At 52.7% G+C, this 19,920-nt stretch overlaps 1 protein-coding gene across 3 annotated transcripts in view; it reads right to left on the bottom strand.

Moving 5' to 3' along the window:
• Positions 1–3,126: 3,126 nt before the first annotated feature.
• BCL9L (BCL9 like) overlaps positions 3,127–19,920 on the bottom strand; it is a 92,010-nt gene continuing 75,216 nt past the window's right edge. For 2 of the 3 annotated variants that reach the window (XM_006120928.4, XM_075909571.1), the window contains exons 5-8: positions 18,652–18,736; positions 16,081–18,433; positions 12,207–12,467; positions 3,127–6,783 (exon numbers count right to left, since the gene is read on the bottom strand). In XM_006120928.4, coding sequence (XP_006120990.2) covers positions 5,627–6,783; positions 12,207–12,467; positions 16,081–18,433; positions 18,652–18,736 — 3,856 coding nt within the window. In that variant the 3' untranslated portion in view covers positions 3,127–5,626. The remainder of the gene's footprint in view (positions 6,784–12,206; positions 12,468–16,080; positions 18,434–18,651; positions 18,737–19,920) is intronic. The other variant, XM_075909572.1, reaches the window with a different exon arrangement.

The raw sequence follows: 19,920 nt of genomic DNA, 5'->3' as shown, positions 1-19,920 counted from the left end.
ATGGTAGCCGTTCCATACCCCTCATAATATTTATTGCCCTTTACGGAACATTTTCCAATTCTAGCACATCTTTTTTGAGATGAGGCAACCACCCCTTCCCACAGTATTCAAGATGTGGGCATACCATGGATTTATATTTTATTCTTTGGGCTAGCTCAAGGGCAAAACTCCCTTAGCAACCTCATGGTTAGGTGACATCTGTGGCCTGTGGGTGATGCTGGTTCCAGCCCTTGTTCTATGGAAAAGCACATTGAAGAGGGCTCTCCTGTTGCCAAGGTATGCACGCTGGTCTTTGGAGTAGGGATGTTAGATACTGTGTAATGAATAACCATGTAACCACATCAAATTTTAGCTGTTACATGACTAATTGATAGTCCCTGGTATGGATGTAAGCGAATAGGCTTATTGGGTAGTCGAGTGACTACTAAACTACTCCCTCTCCCCATGCCCACTGCCTCTATCAAAGGCAGGAAGGGTGTGGGGAAGCAGGAGCCAGTGCTGGGGGAAGCCAACTTAAAAGCTGGTTCCCTGGTGGTGGCACGTGGGGGTTCCCCTGCCTCCTGCACCCCCGGAATGGCACGAACAGACTCCGCCAGCCCGTAGAATAGAGGGAGTTTATTGCTTCTCCAGGATACAGCACAGCATAGATGTAATCTGGTTACAGGGCAGGCCTAGGATGCCTCAGGCCCTCTTGAGATGGGGGTGACGGGGCCCCTAAATCCCAGCCCGTTGCCTCCATGCCTCCATGATACCAGACAGAAACTAAAACTCACTTCCAGCCCTGCCCCCCAGCCAGGTGCTGGTCTCCGCCTTCCTTCCTTTGTCTCCCTCCCTGGGAGGCTGAGCCTGGGTGTCTGGGTTAATACACATTCGGGAGAGTCAGTGAGAATCTCCCATCACAGCGCAGGGGGACCCTAGGTCACAGAGCAGACAGCCCCCCACTGCACCACACACCCCAGCACCGTCTCCGTGGTTCACAGTTTGGGAATGGAAGGGGAGGCAGATCCACAGTGGTCCTGGAGCTGGCACAGGCTGGGACTGCTCAGTCCTGGCTCACACCAGCCCCGAGAGCTATCCCCACTGCTGCTCTTACTGCATTTAAAAAGCAGAACTGCAGTGATCCCGGGCTCTGCCACTGCCTGATGGACTACCCACAGGGACAAAGGAGTAATTGAAGGCTTTTGCATGGCCCCCAATTATTCATTAATTAAACCAGCAAGAGCTACTTTGTATGGTCTATTTACAAGGGCCTGCACTTCAAGCACCAGATTCCCCTCCACTGGGGCAAAGCAGGAAATAAACCAGCATCACTCTCAGCCCCAGGAAGTGCTATAACCACACCAACCAGAGCCCTGGAGGCAGCCTGTGGCCCAGATCTTATCATAGAATCCTAGAGCTGGAAGAGACCTCAGGAGTCATTGAGTCCAACTCCCTACCCAAAGTAGGACCAACCCCAAGTAAATCATCCCAGCCAGGGCTTTGTCAAGCCAGAACTTAAACACCTCTAGGGATGGAGATTCCACCTCCCTAGGGAACCCATCCCAGCGCTTCCCCAACCTCCTAAGGAAATAGTTTTTCCTAATACCCAACCTAGACCTCCCCCACTGTAACTGATTGCTCTTTGTTCTGCCATCTGTCACTACTGAGAACAGCCTCTCTCCATCCTCTTTGGAACCCAAATCCCCCCTCACTTCTCTTCTTCAGACTAAACAAGCTCAAATCCCTCAGCCTCTCCTCCTAGGTCATGTGTGCCAACCCCCAAATCATTTTGGTTGCCCTCCTCAATTAAACTACTATCTTTTGTAGTTCAAGTGAACCAGCTTCAATAGAAAAGAGTGAGGGAGGCCCATGTCACAATACCTCCCTATCCAGCAGGTGGGCCCTTCACTTGAGGGATAAAAGAGCCTGCTTCAAATCCCATCTCAACCAGCACAAAACAGGATTTGGCCCAACAACTCAGCCATTTTGAAAAATGTACTAAACCCACTGTGCTAGCCTGAGCTGCACCCAATTATTATTTAGTGGTAAGCGACTGGCTTCAACAGGAAAGACCAAGGGAGCTCTCACATCAAACTATGTCCCAATCTGGCACATAAGCGATTTACAGAGTATAAATCAATTCCCATTTCAGCAACAGAAAGAGGCTTTGAACCAACAACTCCTATGGTCTTAGCCAAGTATCCAGAAGCATAGTACATAACATATCTCAATACATAGAGATCATACATGGGACCTCTTTGTTCAGTCAAGGGAGCAGCAGCAAGTCCTGCTGCTGACTGAGCTGAGTTCTTGCCCCTGGACACTCGTGTTTAGTGTACCTATAGAGTCTGTGGGGCACTAGGATAGTGTCTTGAGGGCAATAAGCCTGGCTGAGTGCCTTTGCCATTGAAGAGTCTGTGGTCTTGCTGTGTAATACTATCAAGGTCAGCTGCACTGTCTGCACCGAGCTGAGACAACACATGGAGAGAACTCACACATACACCAAGTCGTTGGCAATCAGAGAGTGAAGATTAGTTCCAGTGGAGCAGCCAGAGAATAAAGCCAACACTGCTCCTTTTCTTTACTGCTTCTACCCAGCAAGAGCATCAGAGAGACTGGCTCAGGAGCATCCATGGCTCTCGGCTGTTGACAGAACAGAGTTTAGACATGTGTGGTTTCTTGTGGGAAACCATACATGAGCTGGGCTGACAGCAGGACAGGGAAGCAATGAGCTCTTGCTGCCTCCTGGCAACTTTCCAACCCGAGAGAGAGGATGAACTACCCCCAAAACAGCAAGTGTCAGTTAGAGGCCCAGTTCAGCAGGACACTGTCAATCAGAGGTGATTAACTCAAGCGGTGGATATCATTGGGAAGACTGGAGTTAAAAATTCAGATTTGATCTGTGGTTAGGGTAATCTAGGGAGTAACAACATCTCAGCCCTTCACACGGTGACAACTCCTTGTGTCTCAAACATGATTTGGAGAAAAAAAACAGCAGAAATGCATGTGTCCAAGCCAGGTCTTCACCAGGCTCAACCAATCAGCAACTGTCGACTATATGTGATTTGATGTGATCCTATAAGAACAATGAGCCATGCTAGCTAATGTTGAAGAAACTCAAGTCAGTGAAGATAGGCTCCAAGGATCTTGTTTTGAAATGTCTCTTTTTAATAAAAAGGCACCTATAAAACAGGTCAATACATTACAGGCAGCACAGATACCCAAAAAACAAGCCTAAAAATTGTTTCAAAATAAAAACCAATAAGATGTCTTCACATATTGTATTTATATATTTATATTTTTATATATATATATATATATTTATATTTATATAATGTTACAAAATGACTGGGGAAGTTTCTCCATGAGATGACAGAGAAAGGGGTCAGTTGCTGTTACCTGGACATGAAAGCTAATTCTGGGCATGATTGCTTAAAATTGCATTGGAAAGACACGGTTTCCTGTTATTTTCCTTTGATTGGTGCAAGAAAAAACACTGACATATCGTAGTTAGAAACACGGGGGCTTAACCATAACTGGGTGGAATTCAGCACACAAAACGCAAGCTAACAAATCAAGCAATAAAACACAAGACAAGACTAGACCCAGCTCACAGCAGAGGGTGACAGAGCAAATGCTCTGCTGAGGCCTAACAAGGGATGGCTACCCTTCATCCCTGAAAGCCTCCCACCATATCGCTGATGAACTAGACCTGTTTGGGAGATGGTACCGCAAGCAAAAAAGGCACCACTCAGCACTATTGGCCCCCAGATTTAGACATCACGAGGACTGATAGGACAGTGAAGGTTGATTATGGCATCCCAGTTGGTTGCTCTGACGACCAAACAAAAAGTGCTCCAGGAGGGCCAACAGCCCTGCAAAGTACCAGAATTTCCCTTTTGTATTCAGTTTAGTTGGACTGTAGACCTTGCTCCTTCCAAAATAACATGCAATCTAACATGGGATAAATAATGTCACCCTCACTTTACCTTTCTGTTACCAAGAAAGCCATTGCTCCCACTGCCTCTGCAAGCCCTCTTGCTGTTCTACACAGCTCATGCATATTGCAACTTGCAGGCTCTTACTGACGTGGGGATAGTGTGGACAGAATGGAGATTCAACAAGTCAGGACATTTCTCAGCAAGGCTGAGTGTTGGAGGGAAAGGTGGGAGGTCTACACACTCCAGCTTTTAATCACTCAGGCAGAAAGAGCCAGACACAGTCCCTCTTCCCCCCCAAAAAATCCCAAACCCCTTGTGCTTGCAGTGCATGCTTTAAGTAGCCTAATGTGGTGGTGGAAAAGACGTCCCAGATGCTCCCATGAGTAACATGGACTGGCCAGTGGAGGAGAGATTCTAAGGCCAATGGCTGTGGTGGTTCAGGGTACAGATAACTTTACATCTCCTGGCAAGCTGCCTATGCGGTTTCTCTTGAGGGAGATCTGGGATTCCAAGACTCAGAAAATGCTTGGAGCATCTCTACCCTAAAATGCAGGGTTTTGTACATGAGGCCAGCTCTCCCACAGAAATGTGCACACGCAGAAGGCAAAGGAGTGTAAAGAAGGCAAGGACTATAGTGCAGCAGGGCAAGATGTCTGCACTCACACAGGAGATAAACAGGAGCAGAGCCAATAAGGGGTATGGGATGCTCTGCAGAGAGTGCATACGTGTGTGTGTGTGTGTGTGTGTGTGTTAAGTTCCCTCCTGTCCTCTGCACAACATACCCAGGAAGCACAGGATGGAATCAGCCAGATAGACATCTCAGCGTTCATTCTGTTCTCACCATTCCTGAGCATTCACACAGAGCACCTGGGGGTGGAGAGGGGAGCAGGGAGACCTTGTGGTCCAATTACTTGTTACTTGCAGAATGGGATCAGACCTCAAGGGCACTCTCATTTCTCATGCTGCTAATAGCTTTGCCATGTAACAGAGACAGATAGAAACTGCTGTCAATCCCCACGACCAATGACTCCCCCAACCAACACTGTTTTAGAGATGTCAGCAGCTCCAGTCCTGCAGGTGGATCCCCGTGACTGGGTGTATCCCTGTACAGGCCCACAGGGTCTGACTGCAGAATCAGGACCTAAGACACGTACCCAGGGCTCTGTTCAAACCCATACATCCCTGCACACAAACTGTTCCAATGCATGAAAGAGGCTGCCCTGGGACCTCCTTTGCAAGAGTTTAAACCCTACTACATTTGTTTAAGTTTTGTTGTAGTTTAAAATGAATAATTGAGGCTTCTATTAAAACACAGAAATTACAGAACAATTTTAAACCAGCACAAGTTTCTGTCTCTCTCAGCCCTATTTACAACTCATTCAAAATCTTCTTGTACATTTTGGTTGTTGTTTAAAACAAACAAAGAAAACCCACACTACAAGGAAAAAATAAAGGAAGATTTTACAAACTGCCGTAGGGTTTGGAAGCCCCCGGTCACCACTTGGGTTTCAAAAATAATACCCCTTCCCTGCCCCCAAAAAAGGAGTCACATCAATTTTACTGCACATCTGTTTTTCCGTATAGAGGCAAATTCAATATGAAAAACATCTCCCTCCATACCCCCATAGGCCCCAGCCTCCCAACCCTAACCCAAATAAAGGTTTAAAAAAGGTTTCTACAATCAGCCCCTGCCCCTCAGGGCATGATTAGAAAGGCAGGTTTGCCATGTTCCCGGGCCCAGAGATGTAGCTCATTTGGCTGTCCAGTGAAACACTCCTCTGCCTCATCTGGTGCGTGACCATAAGGTTCTGCTGAGGTGGGGGCCCCATGAGGGAGCCCTGAGGTGACATCATATGTCCCGTCTGGGCATACATTTCCCCTGACACAGACATGCTTCTCTGCTTAGCCTGCATCAGCATGAAATTCTGCTGGGCCATCAGGCTCTGCTGGGGAGACATCATGCTCTGGTGCATGCTGTTGCCCATCATGGCTTGCTGCGGTGGCATCCCTGTCCTGCCCAGCATGGACACTTGTCCAGGATGGCATATAGGTATGTTGAGTCCCCGCTGCACGCCCTGCTGGCCTGGAAGGCTGGGGGCAGTCATGCCTGGCCGAGCGGGGGGCTGCTCAGCCATCATGTTCTGCAGGTTCATGAGGTGGAGGTTGGAAGGCTGTGATTTCGATGCTTGGCTGTCACTTTTGGGGAAATACTGCAAGGTGCTGCTTGGCTTCTCTGAGGGGATGATCCTGGAGAGATCAAACTCAGGGATGCCTGTGGGTGTGGGTCGGATGACTTCACTAAGCTCAGGGTCATTCAGCACCGAAGCCACACCCGGAAGCACAGGGGGGTAGGGATCTCCAATCCGTGGAGGGATATTCTTGCCCATCATGTGCTGCTGTGGGGGCATCTGACCAGGTTGCTGGGAGGGAAGATCCTCTGGTGGCAAGGGCATCCCAGGCGGGTAATGCTGCGGTATCCCAGCCCCTCCTCCACCTCCTGGGGTCATGGGCATACCCGCAGCTGGAGACTGCATGGCATTGTGGGGCTGCTGCATGCGCGGGAACACCAGCTGGTTGGAAGGGATCATCTGAGAATTGTTGGGCACAGGCCCACAGGGCTGATTCATGGAGTCTTGGGGCCCCGGAGGCAGCATCATGGGAGTAGGGGGAGGCACGCCTGTGGCCTGTGCACCAGGATGCATTGGAATGTTGGAGCCCAGGGGATTCGGCGAGGACATCATGGAAGTGGGGGGCTCGTGGGAGAGAGGCTGCTGGCCAGGCAAGTTCATCCCCATGGGGCTCTGTGAGGATGCAGGCCCCACTGAATTCAAGTGCAGTTGATTTGACTGGTTTCCTGTGATACCTAATGAAGGGGAGAAGAAGAGTTAACTCAGTGCTTATGCACCACCTCCCCCAGCTGCAGAGAGCACAGGGCCAACAGCCCTCTCCATGGAAATCAGCGTCTACGCAGAGATTCCCTGGTTTAAACCTGGCCCCAGTTGGTTCTCACTGCTGGATCCATGGGGAGAGTCTGCCAGGGGCCCATCAGGGCAGGAAGGTCAATCAAAGACAGATGTCCCCATCGGTGGCTATAATCACCAAGTCTGGCTGCAGCATGGAGGGAGACAGCACCGCAGTGAGCATGCAAGACCAGCCCAGTGATCTAATCTACCCATAGCAGAGGGGACTCTGCTCTCAGATCTGACACCTGCTCAGTATTCTCCCCGAGCACCTCATTGCCATGGAATCATAGAGCACTAGAACTAGAAGGGACCTTGACAGGTCTTGGAGTCCAGTCCCCTGCCCCCACAGCGGGACCCAGCACCGTCTAGACCATCCTTGACACGTCTGTTCAACCTGCTCTTAAAAAGCTTCAGAGATGGAGATTCCACAATCCCCGCAGGCAATTTATTCCAGTGTTTAACCACCCTGACAGGAAGTTTTTCCCAATGTCCAACCTAAACCTCCCTTGCTGCAGTTTAAGCCCATTGCTTCTTGTCCTATCCTCAGAGGCCAAGGAGAGCAATTTTTCTCCCTCATCCTTGTAACACTCTTTTAGGTACTTGAAAACCACTAGCATGTCCCCTCTCAGTCATCGCTTTTCTCAACTAAACAAGTCCAGTTCTTTCAGTCTTCCCCCATAGCTCATGTTCTCTAGACCTTTCAGCATTCTTGTTGCTCTTCTCTGGATCTCCTCCAATTTCGCCACATCCTTCTCGAAATGCGGTGCCCAGAACTGGATACAATACTCCAATTGAGGCCTGATCAGTGCAGAGCAGAGCGGAGCGGAAGAATGACTTCTTGTGTCTGGCTCACACCACTCATGTTAATGCCGCCCAGAATCATGTTTCCTTTTTTTGCAACAGCATCACACTGTTGACTCATATTTAGCTTGTGGTCCACTATAACCCCTAGATCCCATTCTGCAGGTCTCCATCCTAGATGGTCACTTCCCATTCTGTGTATGTGAAACTGATTTTTCCTTCTTAAGTGGAGCACTTTGCATTTGTCCTTATTAAACTTCATCCTATTTTCCTCAGACCGTTTCTCCAGTCTGTCCAGATCATTTTGAATTATGACCATATCACCCTGCAAAGCAGTTGCAACCCCTCCCAGCTTGGTATCATCTGCAGACTTATCTGAAACTTGTTATGTAAACATTGCAGCTGTCCATACCAGCCAGGTGGTAGGCTGTACAGAGGAACGCGGAGAGCCACAGAGCACATGCTCAGGAGATCAGCCCTTCTCTCTCTCACTGCAACAGTAAGGTCATGTCAATGCTGCACCTAGGAGCCAGCCTCCAGCCCGGGTCCACACACTTGTCCTAGCATTGTAAAAACTGCTGTGTAGATGGTGCTTTGAAGTTGCAGCTGTATCAGGAGCGTGAGCTCTCAAGCCCCCACAGACACCTGAGCCTTACCTCTGATGTCTGCACAGCTACTTTGTGCTAGTGGCCCCAGGCTGGAAGGCAGTGTCGAAATAGTGTCAAAATACTGTCAAGCTGGAGGACTTCTTACTCAGACTCCTGTTGCCCTCATTGTATGAGGGATAAAGGAAGTCGGAGGAAGAATGTTCTACTTCAAAGTAAGTGCTGTCTAGATGCTCCCTATTTTGAAATCAGCTATTTTGAAATAAAATACACAACTGACGTAGCTTATTTCAAGTTAAGCCCTGCAGGGTAGACACACCCTAAGAGGGCCAGCTGGTAGGTGCTGATGCTTGTACTGGCAAGAGCTTCTCCAGGCCTCAGAGCTAGCCTAGTGCAGGCAGGGAATAACAAGGATTCGATGGATGTTATCACAAGACTCGGTTGATCACTGGCCCTACGTGGGGCTTGTGGCTCTTACCAGCCCAACCAATCCTGTTGCCACACAGGCTGGTACAGCACAGCGCAGCAAGCTCTTTGCAGGCTGTTACAGCCCCAGCACAAGGAACAACTGCCAAGAAATAACCCTCACCACAGCCATTAATTGGCAGCATCTGTGCATGTCCCCCAGTGGTGAGTACTGGGAAGGGCAGCACAGCCACTTGCCTAGTGCACAGTATTGCCTGGCTTACACAAACTCAGTAGTGCTCACAGCCAGCCTAGAAAGGAGCTCGTGCCCCACACTTTGGAGTCAGACTTCCTGAAATCAGAACTACGGAGTTTTCAGATCATGCCCCCCTCTTATGGCTCTGAACTCTGCAGGCTCTGGGACGCTGCATTCACGGAATGAAGAGCCCAGACCCTGGTCAAGCTTTCCCATCCCACTGGGACAGACTTTGAGACAATCTGAGGTTGCTCACACTGGAAACAGGGGTGATGGGATATCTTCAGGGGGAGGGGAAAATTCAAGGACATCCCAAAGATCACAGCCCCTTCCCTCCTCCATGCAGGGCAAACCCTACCCAGCTCTGGGACTCAAAGGGAATGGCCAAAATAACAGAACATGGCCCTGCCATCTCAGAGACAACACGCAGGCAGATGCTTGAGGGAGGGACACTGGGCAAGTGGATGCAGAAAAGAGAAGGCAGAGAGCTGAGTAAGATCTATGGGGCCCGGGGATGTATATGTAACTCTCTCACACGTCGCATCCCCATGTTTTACCTCAGCTGATCTTGGCTGAATACTGGGCTAGAAACTCCAGTGTCCTGAGCCTGATGTGTTTGCCAGACAGATCAATGGTGCATGGAGAAGGCAGCAGCTAGCCTTGCTAGTCAGTAAGAAGCAGATGGCAGAACAGAACTGCATCTGCTAATGCCGCGCACACAAGCCTCGCCAGCTTTGCACCAGGTTCTGAAAGCTTCCAACTTTGCAAAGTTGTGGCAAGCTGGGAAAGCAGCGTGGGATGCCAGCTCAGCAGTTCCATTTAAGGAACTTAGTCAAAAGTATCCAGGGAGCGAATATCCTTTGGTTACAGCTGTGTGAGCTCTATTGCTTTTCTTGTGCCAGTGAGAACCCTGGGAGCCCAAGAGCTCATCTCGGTATTCAGGACAGGCTAAGGCACCCACCCTTCAGAGCTGACATCCTTACATCTCGCCTTAACATAACCTGTACCCCTAGCATGCTGATGGACTTGGAGGCTACGTCTACATTGGCCCCTTTTCCGGAAGTAGGAATAAGATCCTCCGGAAAAGGGCGCTTTTTCCAGAGGATCGGGGCCAGTGTAGACGCTCTTTTCCGGCTTTTCTAAAAGCCGGAAAAAAGCGGCAGACATTTTTATTTAAATGCCGCGGGGGATATTTAAATCCCCCGCGGATTTCCCTATTACGATCTCTGAAATTAACATGCTCCTTCCGGAAAAGGGACCAATGTAGACGAGCCCAGAGTGACTACAGTTACCATTAATAACCCAACTGAATGATACTGCAATTTAAATGACCGGTGTGTATATGGCTCTGTTGCCCTCTGCTGGCTGTGCGTTGAGGCCCCATATTGCTAACAGAGAACAGTAATTCCTTCTTTGAGTGATTATTCACGTTGATTCCAGTTCAGGTGTATGTGCACCGCATGCATGAACATTGGAAACTTTTCCCCTAGCAGCTCCCGTAGAGTTGGCTGTGGAGACCCCTAGAGTGGCACCACTATATCAGCTATATATTCACACCACTGACTCTACCCTCCCTCGGGTCCTCCTTACCGTCCATGGTGACGTTGGAACTGTAGCTAGCTCCTGCTTAGCAATTGTCTAGTCCCTAGCAGTAGCTCTCGTTTTCCTAGTCTTCACTTTTTTTCTCGTTATAAGGATTTTTGAGTAAATAAAAGGACAGTGGGCAAGTGCCCAAGCGTTTATTTAGCCCCTCAGGACACTGGGCATGCCTAACACCCCAGGTTTTAAAGTGTGTGCCTGTCCTTTCTAGTGCAGTGTTTAAAACTTCGACAGATCTTGCACTTTTTGGTGCGATGTTCTATACCTGAGACCCCTCGGGGGGGCTCGCCTCGGTCTACATACCTGCATGTCACAACTTGGACATGGTAGTATCCATTCCCCAGAAGGTGACAGAGTCCCTCAAGTGGTGGATGGACCTTTACAACCTGTCACAGGGTGTGCAGTTCATCCTCTGACCCCCACTCTGACTCTGGTGATGGACCCATCAGACATGAATGGGGAGCCCACCTGGGCAATCTCAGGACGCAAGGACTATGTTCTTCCACAGACATGAATCTTCACATCAGTGTGAAGAAACAGAGCGGTCAGACTGGCATGCCAGGTATTTCAAGCCCAGATGCAGGGCTGGTGCATATCGGTGTGTATGGACAATAGGACCACAAAGCAAACAAGGGGATGCGAGGTCTTCTCACCTATGCAGGGAGGCGCAGAGGCTATGGCACTATTGTGTCAAACACAGAATCCACCTTGAAGCCCAGTACTCCTAGAGTTGCAGAACACATTGGCAGATGCCTTCAGCAGGAATGGCCGGTCAGGGAAAACGCGATAAGATCGGTCTTCCACAGGTGGGGGACTCCCTGCCTAGACTAGGGCTGTTAAATATCGGTTAATTGAATAGTCGAGTAACCTCATGAATTCTTATTGGTTAGTCGACTGCTCTATAGTTGGCGGAGCTGGCAACCCGTGCACCCTGGCCCCACTCCCAAGGAGCTCCCTGCCACTCCTTGCTGCTGCTTCCCCTCGCAGACTGGCTGCCTGTCACCCCATGCTGCTGCCACTGATAAGAGGCAGAAGCACGTGGTGGCAGGAGCCCCTGTAGTCCTTCCTCTGCGCCCGGACCTTCTGACACAACATCGGGAGCACCTCAGGCACCCAGATCTGCGCTCCCTCCACCTAACAGCTTGGAAGCTGGATGATTTGATTCGTTAGAGCTTCAATGCTCAGCCTAGGTACATGAGGTCCTATTGGGCAGTAGAAAGCCCTCTACCAGAGTGGCGTATTTGGCCAAATGGAAAAGGTTTCCTAACTGGCATGAGGAGCAGGATGTGTCCCCGGGGCAGGCGCCTATCTCAGTGGTGTTGGAGTATCTGTTGCACATGCGTTTCCAACGTTCATGCATGCGGCACACATACACCTGAATTGGAATGGTGGTCAGGCCAATCATCATGCACAAATCCCTATAACTTACCATAGGCAGAGAGGGACAGGGAAAAAGAGACTTGCCCGAAGCCATGTATGTCGCTGGCAGAGCCAGAAATATAATTCCTACTCTACACTTTGTGCACCAGAGCCACACTCCTCCTGGAATCAACGTGTCCTACCTCCCCCCAGGCCTAGTGTGAGCCACAAAACCAGTCTTACCCATAACTCCAGCTTGTTTTCCCTGCTGGCACAGACACAATCCCAGAAAACATACCTGGCATGCTTCCTGGTGGGAGCATGGGCCTGTCTGGGAGCAGCTCATCATCAGAGGTGGCGATGGTTTTGATGGCATTGTGGTAGAGTGGTGTGGAGCTGGGCATGGCATACTTGGACATCTGTGACATCATCAGCGAGAGGGGGTTCTGGGAGGGGGATGGATCTGGAGAGGAAGTAAAAGGCATGTTGGGATTCATGGTGCTAGAGGGATTACTGGCTGGTGCAGAGGAACTGCTCCTAGGCCCAGGAGGGAGAGAACCTGCAAGCAAGAGAGAGAGACTAACTTAGTACTCCCTGCAGCCTACAGCCATCAGGAAGCATCCCCACTTCTCTGCTTGGAGCAGACACAGACTAAGGAGGCTGCAAAACCTCAACTAGGCCTGGCCCACAAACAACCGCCCCCTATGAACTTTGGGGAGGCTCTATGCTGGGACCACCTGCTGTGACTGGCACCAATGCCAGACACCAAACCGTAAGGGAGTTAAATCTGACCTCGTCCCAGTTTCCAAGCTCTGGTACATTCCTCATTGAACTGAAGAAAGGGGAGGAGCAGGTGCTGAAGCAGAAAGCAATGAGTTGGAGGCTCTTTTTCTAGACCTGGCCAGAAAACTTCGCCCCCTTTCCCTAGCTGCTTCTTTTTAAAGTCTCTATTAAATACCTGCGAGCAAAATATGCACTAACTTCAGAAGCTACTGCAGAGAAATCAGAGACTGGAAGCCTGGGGCACACACGTGAGGGCCAACTGCGAGTGAGAAAATGCAGTAGTTGATGGCGTGGTCTGCTCTAGATGGGTCTGTCTACACTACAGCACTAATTCGAACTAAGCTAATTCGAACTAACGCATCCAGACTAAAAAACTAGTTTGAATTAGCATTTTGCTAATTCGAACTAGCATGTCCACACTGAGTGGACCCTGAACCGGGGTTAAGGATGGCCGGAAGCAGTGCCGGCAGGGCATCAGATAAGGACTTAGAGCGTGGAGCTACTGCCTCAGGCTAGCCGAGGGCTGTGCTTAAAGGGACCCGACCCCCACCCCGGACAGACAGTTCTCAGGGGTGCCCCGCTTGCAAAGCAGTCCTGGCTTGGAGTGCCCGGAGTACCCACACTGGGCACATCACAGCACTCGGCCATCAGACCGGCTGCACTTGCCGCAGGCTGCCATCTGGGGAGAGGGGGCAATTGGGGGGCTGCAGGAGAGCTTCCACACCCAGAAGCCTGCAGAGCCAGCCCAGTCCTCCCCATCGGGGGCTCGTACCCCATTCCTCCCTCACCTCCTTCCACTTACCCTTCCCTAGCCCCCTTCCTGATGTACAAAATAAAGAAAATATGTGTTCAAAAATAGAATCTCTCTTTATTGAACAAAACTCGGGGAGACTGGGAAAAGGAGGTGGGAGAGGGGAAGAGAGAGGGTGGGAGAGGGGAGGGCAACTAAAATGATCAGAGGTTTGGAACAGGTCCCATATAAAGAGAGGCTAAAGAGACTGGGACTTTTCAACTTAGAAAAGAGGAGATGGAGGGGGGATATGATAGAGGTCTATTAAAGCATGAGTGGGGTGGAGAGGGTGCATAAAGAAAAGTTCTTCATTAGTTCCCATAATAGAAGGACTAGAGGACACCAAAGGAAAGGAATGGGTAGCAGGCTTCAAACTAGTAACAGAAAGTTGTTCTTCACAAAGGAAATAGTCAACCTGTGGAACTCCTTGCTGCAGGAGGCTGTGAAGACTAGAACTAGAACAGAGTTTAAGGAGAAGTGAGATCAATTCATGGAGGTTGGTATTAGCCAGGGGGTAGGAGTGGTGTCCCTGCCCGAAGTTTGTGGAAGGCTGGAGAGGGATGGCACGAGACAAATGGCTTGGTCACTGTCTTCGGTTCATCCCCTCCAGGGTCCCTAGGGTTGGCTGCTGTCGGCAGACAGGCTACTGGGCTAGATGGACCTTTGGTCTGACCCAGTACGGCCATTGTAAGCTCAGGGCTAAGGGTCGGGGGTCTCAGTGGACCCCCTTGATTTTCATGCACACCTGCTCCTGGGTGGCCAGGTTGGCAGCTCGCCTGCCCTAGACGGCCACTTTCCTGTGCCTAGTGCGGAGGTCGTGGACGAGGTCCACGATGTCCGCACTAGACCAGGCGGGTGCCCGCCTCTTGCGGTCCCAGGCAAGTTCCCGGGAGCCGCCAGCCTGGTTCCGGGAAGAAAGGGAGGGCTGGGGGGCATCGGGTGGCTGGCTCGAGCTGTGCCAGGTGCAGGGTCTGCTGGCTGGATGCTGGCAGGCTTGCACCTGGCACGGGCATCGTAGCCAGCCCGTGCCCCTTTAAGGGGTCCGGGGTCGGGAGGGGGGCAATAGAGTTTCCCTGGTGTTGGCCACAGTGGCCACCAGAGAAAGCTGGGAAGGGCTAGCCTCCCACTAGTTCGAATTAAGGGGCTACACAGCCCTTAATTCGAACTAGTAAGTTCGAACTAGGCTTAGTCCTCGTGCAATGAGGTTTACCTAGTTCGAACTAAGCGCTCCGCTAGTTGGAATTAAGTTCGAACTAGTGTAGCGCCTATCAAAGTTAATTCGAACTAACGTCTGTTAGTTCGAATTAAGTTCGTAGTGTAGACATACCCGATGAGAGTAAAAGATGGGATTGACAACACTGTGCTGAGCCCATGCTGCCTGCACCATGCAGGGCTACCTGGAATGGTTGGTTCCAGCTCTTAGGTACTGCAAGGGCCTCACCCTCGCACCCTAGGCATTGCCATGGGCAGGTTTCTGGTAACATCCAGTGTGTCTTCTGAGGATGCACATTGTCCTGGTGGGCAATGATTTAGCACTCACCCAGGCATCCTCAAGCAAGCTGGCACGGATGACAAGAGGGGAAATGTTGGGGGTGAGGCAGAGGTGGACCAGCTCCCTCAGTGAGAGGGAACACAGCTTTCTAGCTTGCCTGGTCACCCCCATGTGAGCAGAAGTACCAGAAAGAAAGTGAGGATGGAGAATCCTTCTAACACCAGAGGGACAATGAAAGACTCGAGTCAGTGTCAGGGGAAACTGAAGCACCAAGTGCTGAAGGGACTTGTTCACCGTGACAGTGGAAGAACAAGGCTTAGAATTCTGGAGTCATGATGCTCAGACTCTGCTTTGACCATTAGACAATGCTGCCTGCATGAAGAACTGATCCACCTGCAAAATTCTCTCCATTCTATCTGACCGGGGCCTGAGGAAGGTAATACAGGGCGCTGGGCATCGGTCAGAGGCATCTTGCAACCTCCCCAAGACTGGGAATGCTCAGCTCCCTCAGGTGCCTTTAACATTCAGTGCCCTGCCTCCCATCACACCATTTCCCTACCCACCCCTGGAGAGCATGAGCCACTAAGCAGAGGGATTTGGGGATGCTGGTGCTCTAGGTCCCCAGTTCCAGTGTCTCCCTCGAAACAGCTACACTGCCTTAGGCTGCCTAGCCTGGTCTTGTCCTTGGGAATGAGAGCACACTGCAGCGGGGGCAGTGCAGGGCACAGCATATCCCAGGCATTAATCCCGGGGGGGGCAGGCCAGGCTCGTTCAGCCCACCAGGGAAGAGCAGTCCCTCTCCAGGCCGTGGGCATGTCCCTAGTCTAGGTTCTTGCTTCCTTCTTCCCGATGCCGAGACACACTGGCCTGAGCCTGCACAGAAAAGGAGCTGGTGTTCTCACAGCACTTTCAGTGCTGGGCCCCCAGATGCCCACTCACTGGCCCCAAATCCCAGCAGCTCAGGGAGAGCCAGGGAAATAGCCACGACTCACTCCCAGTCTGAGTACATGGGAGCCACGGGACTATTGGGCCTCAGCAGCACGCTCAGAGCGACTTGCAGAGCACCAGGTGTCAGTGTGTGGCCTGAATCCCACGCTCACAGCTTACCCTGATCCAGCCCTCCCAGCGAAGCTGACGAATTCATGCTGATTGGCTGCTTGCTCTGGCTGACCCCTGGACTTGGCAAGGCGGTTTTGGGAGATGGCACCCATCCGGGCGACGGAACAGCCATGGAAGGGGACTTCAGACGGCTCGGTGAACTGGTGGGAGACCTGACATTGAGAGAGGAGCTCATCACCTGGGGCGACTTCAGAGGCCCAGACTGGTTGGAAGGTGGCATGCTGATCATCTGCGAAGGCGTCTGTGGGGACTTCAGGTTGGCAGATGGGGAGGGGACAAGCGGCGAGTGCACCTGGCTGAGAGTCGGGGACTTGAGGTGAGCCATGCCCGGGGAGTTCATCTGGCTGATGTTGATGGTGAGGTCGGAGGGCCTGCGGCCCAGCCCCCGGGAGGGTGCTGGGTGCATGTTGGCTAGGTTGCTCCCTTGGGTGGGAGGAGGATTGGAAGCTGTCGGCAAAGGGATGTGGCTGAGCCTGGTGGTGCTGCCCATGTTCCCAATGGGCATGGAGCCCTGCTCCGGACTGAACATGTCGTGGGCACTGCCCAAGTCCTGGGGCATGCCGGGATAGGGGCCCTGCCCACCTGAGAAGCCTGGCTGCCCTTGGCTGGGGAACTGAGAGGGGATCATCATCTTCTGCGGCCCCCCCAGCATGGTGCCACTGCTGCCATTCTGAGCCCTCACCCTGGCCAGGTCCTCGGGGCTGATGCCCTGGTGGGCTATCATGTCAGGGCCCCTCATCTTCTGCGACATCATCATCTGCTGCTGTGGGGTCATCTGGACATTGAGGTTCATGTTCATGTTCATGTTGACATTCATGTTCATGTTGAGGTTCCCAGGCCCCATGGGCGCATCCATGTCACGGAGGCTGGACTGGCTCATGGGTGGGCTCAACATCCCCCGGGAACCCGGGAAGTCCATACTCATCGGGGCACCGGCAAGGCTCTCTCCTGGCATTTGTCCGGGGAACATGGATGGGTCGATTTGCCTGTGAGCCTGTATCATCCTCTCCATTTCCAGACCTTGGCTCAGGGAGCTGCCAGACATCCCCATGGGCCTCTGCATCGCCACCGGGCGCTTCTCCATCAGCTGGTGCCTCAGGAGCTCCTCCCTGGCTCGGGGGTTCATGAACCGCTCGTGGTCGCCTTGCCCTGAAGGGTAGGGCAGGCTCCCTTGTGGAAAGTTGCCTGGGCCTCCCATTGGAGGCATATCCTCATTCCACCCCATGCCAGGCCTGACTGGCCGCTGCATAGCAGTCATGGGCCCCAGAGCATCCATGGGCACATTCTGCATCCCACCAAAGCCCGAGACCCTCTGCATCTGATTTCCAGGGAACCTTGGCCCTGGGAAAGGTGGTGCTCCCCTCAGCTGCATGGGGTCCTGGACCTCTATGGGCCCCCTCAGCTGGTTGCCCATCCCTGGAGGCCACGGTTCCCCAGGTTTGCTGTGATAGGGCGGTGGTGGACCCCGGATCATCATGCCACCCATGGACTGTGGGATCATCATCTCCTGCATGGGCCGACCATGGATGCTGATCTGCTCCTCCTTCCGCCGCTTCTCCTCATAATACTCCTCCTGCAGCTTCCTCCAGGCCACCTGCTCTGGTGTCAGGCTGTCCTGGTTCAGCCGCTGCATCATGATGTTCATCTGCTGCCCCATGTCAGAGCCCGGGTGGTGGGAGACCTCGTGCTCCAGGTTAGGCCCCCCCAAATTCTGCGTCTGTGAAATCATGGACTGCAGGGGCTCTTCGTACTTCTTCATGCCTGCAGGCGGGAGGGGTGGCTGGGGAGCAGGGCCTCCCTCACCAGCACTTTGGTTGGACTTCATGAAGGGCTCAGTCTCCCCACTGCGCAGCAGCAGGCGCTCAATGTCCCGCAGGGTCTGCAGGGAGCGTTCCCGGTGCTCCAGCTGCTCCTTAGAGAGCCCCTCTGAGTTCATGGGGTTCCTGGGGCCCAGCCCTACCTGCCCGTTGCCGGCTGCCCCGGCACTAGTGCCATCCCCCAGTAGGTTAGAGCTGGAAGCACTAGAGGAGTCCACCTGCCCGGGCTGCACAGTTGGTGTGTTGGGGTGGTTGCTCCCTGGCTGGGTGCTGCCACTGCTATTTCCCACAGAGCTGGGAGTCAGGTCCCGCCGAATGTCCTCTCCCGTCCCGTCCTGCGCTAGGGAACTTGGTGCAGGCAGAGCTTGCTGACTGATGCTCTGGGGTGGGGGGGGCTGTGCCGGGGGCGGCTGGGGCTGTGCCTGGTTGCCTTGTGATGAAGGAGGCTGGGACTGCGGAGTGCTGGAAGCAGGTGGGTTAACTGGCAATTGCTCGGTGACTCCCAGCCCCTTGGGAGCTGGAGCCTAGGAGAGAAAGGGGTAGCCAAAGTCAGCAAATAAACACAGAAGGCAGGTGTATAGCCCCAGACATTGGCTGGCTTCAAGCCTTGAACCCCCTCCCCCCCCCAAGAACCAAGTGAGCCACCTCGGGGAGAGCACGCTGAAAGCAGGGGTCAGGGTGTGACTGGCCATGGGGGCATTGTGCACACAGACAGAAGTGCCTGGCTCACACCCAGCCATACCTGGTCTAGCTTTGCTCTGGGAACATTCTGCTGATGATAAGTCAGGATGGAGTCTGCTCGCCCCTGCAAGACTGCTTCTGCAGCACTGCGAGAGAGGACAGCCAGTCAAGAACAGCAAAGGATTAGGCCAGAAATACTTAGCAATTCCCTGGGTCCCAGCATTTCACCCTCTCCACCTCTAGTGCTGTGCGCTGCCCCAGAAGGAGACCGCATGGGAGGGAGATGCTCTGGGATAGAACCCATGTTCTTTGCTATTGCAAAGTAACACAAAGCAAAAGCAAAACCAACATATAACATGAAAGAAAATGAGAAGTCACTGGACAGTGGCTCTCGTCCTGCTGGGGGCTGGCTCCTGTTCCCCACATCGGGCTTTGTGACCGGGTGCACAGGGTCACAGTGCTCCTCAGCTTTGGCCTCTGCCGTAACAGGAAGGAACAGGGGAGTGCAGCTGAGCCAAATATGAGCGAGTGGCATTGTGACTTGGCAGATGGCGTTGCAGCACCACTCACTCGAGTTTGGTCTGACCACATCCCCAGCCTCAAGCTGGGAAGCCAGCCGTGCCAAACCTCAGCAGCACTGTCACTCTGTGCGCCAGATCTCAATGTGAGAGCCGGGAGGCAGGTGCAGTCCATTGGGTGCTACACAGCGTGGGGCAGGCTCACTCAGCAAAATCCCCTCAGGGCCTCCCACTTCTCCTGGGACAGGACTCAAGGCAGCACACAGCTCCCAAAACCCCCAAAAGTAGAAAGAAGGAGGATTTCACAGAACACTAGCTATGACCCAAGCAGGCACTCTAAAGCTGTAGGTCCGCCAAGAACCAACAGCTGAGATACTGTAAAAGAGTGAAGGGAGCAAGCTGAGGGCCCATGGGCAGTCGAAGGCAAGCCCCCAGCCCACCTAGTCCCACCCCTTCCCCACCCCGGGACGCGCCACACGCGTGCTTCCCCCTTCCAACCATGGGGAGAGGAGGGCAGGGGAGCAGGCGCACGCTCACCGCAGCCTCCCCAGCCCCAGTGGAAGGTGCACCACACGGCCTGGCCAAGCCCAGCCCAGCCTCTCCAGCCCTGGAGCACTGGGGGAGGGAGGAGGGCATGCCACACAGCCAGGTCTGGCCTCCACATCCCCAAGGCACTGGGAGGGTGGGGGCTGAGGGCAACAACACTCCGCCCCCAGAACGCCTGCTGAAGGAGCAATGTGGAGGGGCCTATGCCTGGCGGTTTGGGAAGGCAGAGCCTTCTCCTGCCTTACATACCCAGCGTGTTAGCACCC

Source organism: Pelodiscus sinensis, chromosome 26 (genome assembly GCF_049634645.1).
Source record: "Pelodiscus sinensis isolate JC-2024 chromosome 26, ASM4963464v1, whole genome shotgun sequence".
NCBI classification, from domain to species: Eukaryota; Metazoa; Chordata; order Testudines; family Trionychidae; genus Pelodiscus; species Pelodiscus sinensis.
This window is presented reverse-complemented; position numbering and strand designations above follow the sequence as displayed.